Genomic DNA, 6,000 nt, shown 5'->3' with positions numbered 1-6,000 from the left:
AAAAAAAAAAAAAAAAAAAAAAAAAAAAAAAAAAAAAAAAAAAAAAAAAAAAAAAAAAAAAACAGAAAAGCAAGCATCAAGAGAGTCATTGCACTTTCCTTTTAATTAATTGTGGTTATTGTTTTATGAAAGTTAGTGCGTTTTTTTGTCCTGCAGGATGCTCTGCGATTATACCTTATAAATTCTCCAGTTGTACGTGCAGAGACTTTACGCTTCAAGAAGGAGGGCGTTTTTGGTGTTGTGAGTCTTTACTGATATCTTACGTTGTATCAAGTTTTCTTGGTGCACCACTTGGGCACCCATGTTTTCATTTACTTTGATGATACTTCATTGAATGCATTACAGAGATCCAGCTTTCTACTGTTTTTTTTCTTCCCGATATGTTTTAACCTTCTGTTTTGTGGATTGTTCACAGGTCAGGGATGTTTTCCTGCCATGGTATAATGCCTATAGATTTCTTGTTCAGAATGCTAAGAGGCTCGAAATTGAGGGATTTGCACCATTTTCTCCCGTAGATCAAGCTACCCTTCAAAAGTCGTTCAATGTGCTTGACCAATGGATAAACTCTGCCACCCAGAGTTTAGTATATTTTGTCAGAAAAGAAATGGATGGGTACCGACTCTACACGGTTAGGCCCTTTCGGCTACTGACTTATTTTCGATATGACTGATCTGTAATCTGATTATATATCTTCATGATTCGTATAAGTTTAGATTAAAATTAAGGGCTATGTGAAACGACACCTCAAGGCCTGTTTTAGATTTCTGTTAATAGTTGTGTAAATTTTGTTCCTTTTCTTTTCAATTAAAGTTTTAAATTTTGGTCTTTTTCTTTGTGGTTGTTTAGCATTTTTCATCATTAATTGTGTTCACGATATTACAGGTAGTTCCATATCTTCTAAAGTTTCTTGACAACCTTACAAATATTTATGTGAGGTTCAACCGCAAGAGACTAAAGGGCCGTACTGGGGAAGAAGACTGCAGGATAGCACTCTCTACTCTGTACCATGTATGATACATCTTTTTCCTCTATTAAGATAAATGATCTTTTAAACTATCTACTTTTTGGTAGCGTACAAAACTGCATATGTGGTTTATGAAGTGTTCTGTTTTTTTTTTATTGCTATTGGTATCTCTGTAAATTAAGTTGAGATCTGGACATGACATGTTGAAAACAAACATGCCATTTTCATTACTGCTTATGTGCTCCATGTTAGATAAGATGTGGTAGGGTGAGCGACTCATCTTATTAAAGACTTAGGCCGACGAAAGCTGCTCACCTTGTGAGAAATCCAATAGATATAAGATGAATCTTGATCATTTTTCAGTAGACAAATTATTTGAAGACTAGAAACATTAATGATGCAGTTTCATTTATTGAGGAGACAGTATGGGTGCTGTTAATTTATAATCTAAATTATAGAGTTTATTCTTTCTTGTATACAGACATGTACTACGGTTATAAAATGCTTGGTTGACGTGCTTTGCTTCTTTATTTTTGTTCAAATTTAACTACTATGTTGTATATTTCCATTTTTTGGAACGACTTAGTTCTTTAGATTTTATGGGAACTGTAAATGATCTTTTAAATAAATATCTTGTTTGCTTCAATTTTTTTTGGGTTAATGCAAATCATTTTTGTTTGATGCGAGTTAATGTTGAAACATACATTTTTTTTAAAAAAGAATATTATATTCTGCTTTTTTCCTTAACTTTCTATCTGTTATTTCCTTGTTCATTTTAGTTTCTATTTCATTCTGAACACGCAGTGTATTGTGCCTTCAGGTCCTTTTAACGTCTTGTATGGTCATGGCTCCATTTACACCATTTTTCACCGAAGCTTTATATCAAAACTTACGGAAGGTTTCTGATGGGTCAGAGGAAAGCATTCATTACTGTTCTTATCCTCAGGAAGGAGGAAAGGTACTTATTATCAATAAATTTATATGCAATATAATTAGTAATTTCATTTTTGGAAATTATTTTCTGGGTGACAAGTTGTGGCACAAAGTCGTCGGAGTAGGTATGGTCCTCACTCATTTGAGTGGGTTGCTAGCAGGGGCACCATTTGCCTGGGTAATGACCTCTGGACAGCGAATCCCTTTGGTTTCCCTAAAAGTTTTAAATCGTTCTGTTGGGTATGGTTTGGGTGTTTTTATCGGGGGAAAATTGTTGGGTTTGTGATATGCCCTTTCAGAAGGTTTTCTTGCAATTGCATCACATTTCAAGTAAAAAGTTGCTTATGGCTTCTGATCTTTAATTCTTCCTCTTTGTTGCTTTGAGATTTTGTAACCCCCTTTCTAACAGAGAAGCGTTTGAGGTTGTGGACCTTCTTTCTCTTCTCTATGATCATCACATGCTTTGAGAGACTTCTATATTGTTTTTTCCATCATCCATCTGCTCCTTCCCTTGCTTCATTCTACCTCACTTTATGATATTTGATATTCTTTATTGAATGCCTAACTTAGAGAGGTGAAAGAATTGAAGAAAGTGTTACAAGGATGATGACAATTATTGATCTTGCTCGCAACATTCGGGAGCGTCATAACAAGCCTCTTAAAACACCTTTGAGGTTTGTCGATGCATACTTTCTGCTTCTTGCTGATTTTGTTCTATTTGCCCCCCTTTTTTTAAATATCTAATTCTATAATCTCATCAGAGAAATGATAGTGGTTCATCCTGACAAAGATTTTCTTGATGACATAGCCGGAAAGCTAAGAGAGGTATATATCTTGTAAGCTAATATCATATTTACTTTCATGATGAACTTGGAATGTCTATAGTCTCATTATAACATAAATATTTGTGCTATTCACTTGTACCTTTTGTTTCAGGTTTCATTATTAATTTTTATGCTTAACATTATCCTGTTGTTCTTCGTTTAATTTCTGATGGTTTATCTGCGCCTATTTTGTGCTGCAGTACGTTCTCGAGGAATTAAATATAAGATCTCTTATCCCATGCAATGATACGTTGAAGTATGCATCTCTTCGTGCTGAGCCAGATTTTAGGTATGAAAAACTCCCGTTCGAAACAATTTTCATCTGTTCGTCCAGAAGTTTGAATATGATTATTCTCTTCTAGTGTGTTGGGAAAGCGTCTTGGAAAAGCTATGGGAGTCGTGGCAAAGGAAGTCAAAGCAATGTCACAGGAAGATATCTTGGCTTTCGAGAAAGTGGGAGAAGTTACTATTGCTACTCATTGTTTAAGGTTATCTGACATAAAGGTATCTGCTTTCACTTTCAAGGCAGTAATTCTTGCTGTCCATTCTTGTTAAAATATACTATGATCTTGGATCGAGTAATTCATCTGTTCCTGAGGTCGATTTATAGGTAGACTTGTATGTATGTGCATGTGGAGGTACATATCTTTTGTGAGTTTCTTTGTAAACTCTGTACACTTTAGGGTAAGAAAGGCTTCTCTGTGCATTTTTGGGGGAATTGAGGCATTGATGTTGTCGGTATAACGTTGGTTTGTGCTAATTAAGTTATGTTAATTTGTAAAGTACCCTGAAATTCATTGTTGTCTTAAGGTTGTTCGTGATTTCAAACGACCTGATGGTATGACAGACAAGGAAATGGATGCTGCTGGGGATGGTGAGAATCGTTAACGAATCAGTGTTATTTAACTGTCTAAGGGTCTTTGATCTCACTAAGTTCTTGTTCTTCATTTTAGGTGATGTACTAGTGATTTTGGATTTACGTCCAGATGAATCTCTATTCGAGGCTGGTGTTGCTCGTGAGGTACCTTGCATGTTCTATGCTTGATCTCTATATCTGATATATTATGATCACGAATTTTTAAACGCTTTGTTGAGTAATTTTGCATTTGGGTTAGTTTTAGTACGAAGATGCATAACATTTAGGCTAAATTACATAAAATACCTCCAACTTAGGCCTTTTGATTCAATATTTGGAGTGCAAACAAAGTTCCACATTGAATTTTTATTTCCTAATTAGAGAAAAAGATAGATGTTATAGTCGCATCCTTTTATCATATTGTCAGCCAAATGTTGATAAACTTTGTTATTACATTATTGAGTTCTTTTTTATCCTAATTCACTAACTAGATTATCCATTTCAGATTGTTAATAGAATCCAGAAGTTGAGAAAGAAAGCTGCCCTTGAACCTACCGACTCCGTAGAGGTGTATTTTCGATCACAAGATGAGGATGCATCAGTTGCGCAGAGAGTTTTAAATGCACAGGTTGGTAGTTAGCTGCCTATTTTTGAAATTACCATCTCGGCTGCTTTACATCGTAGATGGCCTCGGTTCATGACTAACTGAAATGTATGCATCGGACAGGAACTATACATAAGCGAGGCAATCGGTTCACCCTTGCTTCCGTCTGCTTTGTTGCCTTCACATGCAGTAAGTTGCTTCCTTAATGTATGTCATGTCGACTCATTTAGTGAATCGTAAAACTGTTGGCGTTATTCCGGCTAGCTCGTGGATTCATTAAGTCGCCTTCCGTTTGAATCGTTTGATTAGATTTCTGTTCTCCATATTGGAGTGCTTAGCCTAAGCATGAAGGGGCTGGTGCCGTCTTCCATCATTTTTGTTATATTCCTTCTACCCGTGGTTGTTCTATGATACAACATTGTTTATAAGAGTGTGGGAACCTCTCCCTAGCAGATGCGTTTTAAAAACCTTCCGGGAAAGCTAAAAGAGGACAATATCTGCAAGCGGTGGGTTTGGGTTGTATCCATCATGTCGATGATACGAGCTTGTTGTGAAATTCGCAGGTCACGCTTGCTGAAGAGAGTTTCCAAAATGTAGCCGGGATTTCATTTTCGATTATCTTGGCCAGACCGGTACCCGTATTCAATTCGGACGCTGTGACTGCTCTATATAAAGGTATTTGCAGCATCTTTTGCTCTCTTTCTCTTTCTAAATCCGCCTCTCTCGCTCACATAAGCATGAGAACAACTATAGGTAACGAGAAATTCGCCCGAGCACTCGAGGTCTACCTGCTCTCGAGAGACCTCTCCAACTTGAAGACCGAGTTCTCTGGAAATGGCAAGGTTTGTATTCTTCTCCCAACTCGATGAAGTTTGCTGCTTTTACATCATACTATTTATGTTTAAATGAAAAAGCTTTTGATGTTGCTTTGGGTGAAACAGATGAGGGTTGATTACATTGATGGGCAGCCGGGTGTGGAAGTGGCACTGGGAGAGCATGTTTTCTTGACGGCCGGCGACAAGTTTCTGAAGGCCAAGTCTTCATAAACTCTGTTCTGTATACCTCCAAATTATTATCCATTTTCAACACTTTTTTACTTTTAATTTTATATTGGGATACAATTGAATCCCCTTGACATCACTTGCCTGCCAAAGTTTTGGGCGCACAATTTTGTATGAGAAGTGTATGCGAAGGTGTTTTTTTTTGTTTAATTTAAAATAGTTCTTGAAAAAATTGGGGAATGCTGAACTTAAAGTTGCTTAAAGAAGATTCATATTTCTGGATGTAATTTATATGGTTTGAATTAGTCCGTTATGTATCGTTGGTTCTAGTGGTTTTGCTATCTTTATAAAGAATGTTTTGTTTTTCTTTTCCACCGATGTGAGATCTCACAATTCACTCTCCTTGTTGGCCAGCGTCCTAGGTATATTGCTAGGTGTTGGCGTCCTCACTGATACACTGCAAGGTGTTGGCCAACGTCCTCACTGGTACACTGCAAGGTGTTGGCCAACGTCCTCACTGGTACACTGCAAGGTGTTGGCCAGCATCTTCACTGGTACATTGCTAGGTGTCTGGTTCTGGTATCAATCTCACTAGTACACTGCAAGGTGTTGGCCAGCGTCCTCATTGGTACACTGCAAGGTGTTGGCCAGCGTCCTTACTAGTACACTGCAAGGTGTTGGCCAGCATCCTCACTGGTACACTGCAAGGTGTTGGCCAGCGTCCTTACTAGTACACTGCTAGGTGTTGGCCAGCGTCCTCACTGGTACACAACTAGGTGTCTGGGTCTGATATCAATCTCACTAGTACACTGCAAGGT

General features: G+C 37.5%; 1 protein-coding gene across 1 annotated transcript in view; it reads left to right on the top strand.

Annotated features, from left to right (window-relative positions):
- LOC111457524 (isoleucine--tRNA ligase, cytoplasmic-like) overlaps positions 1-5,469 on the top strand; it is a 16,121-nt gene extending 10,652 nt beyond the window's left edge. Inside the window, exons 14-28 of the mRNA XM_023099774.1 lie at positions 157-240; positions 416-628; positions 883-1,008; positions 1,785-1,922; positions 2,468-2,571; positions 2,659-2,722; positions 2,922-3,010; positions 3,084-3,225; positions 3,532-3,595; positions 3,675-3,742; positions 4,083-4,205; positions 4,305-4,370; positions 4,745-4,856; positions 4,935-5,023; positions 5,123-5,469. Coding sequence (XP_022955542.1) covers positions 157-240; positions 416-628; positions 883-1,008; positions 1,785-1,922; positions 2,468-2,571; positions 2,659-2,722; positions 2,922-3,010; positions 3,084-3,225; positions 3,532-3,595; positions 3,675-3,742; positions 4,083-4,205; positions 4,305-4,370; positions 4,745-4,856; positions 4,935-5,023; positions 5,123-5,227 — 1,587 coding nt within the window. The 3' untranslated portion in view covers positions 5,228-5,469. The remainder of the gene's footprint in view (positions 1-156; positions 241-415; positions 629-882; positions 1,009-1,784; positions 1,923-2,467; positions 2,572-2,658; positions 2,723-2,921; positions 3,011-3,083; positions 3,226-3,531; positions 3,596-3,674; positions 3,743-4,082; positions 4,206-4,304; positions 4,371-4,744; positions 4,857-4,934; positions 5,024-5,122) is intronic.
- Positions 5,470-6,000: the final 531 nt, after the last annotated feature.

This window comes from Cucurbita moschata, unplaced genomic scaffold, assembly GCF_002738365.1.
Source record: "Cucurbita moschata cultivar Rifu unplaced genomic scaffold, Cmos_1.0 Cmo_Scf00020, whole genome shotgun sequence".
Classification (NCBI taxonomy): domain Eukaryota; kingdom Viridiplantae; phylum Streptophyta; class Magnoliopsida; order Cucurbitales; family Cucurbitaceae; genus Cucurbita; species Cucurbita moschata.
The sequence above is the reverse complement of the archived record's forward strand: the minus strand, read 5'-3'. Positions and strand labels throughout refer to the sequence as shown.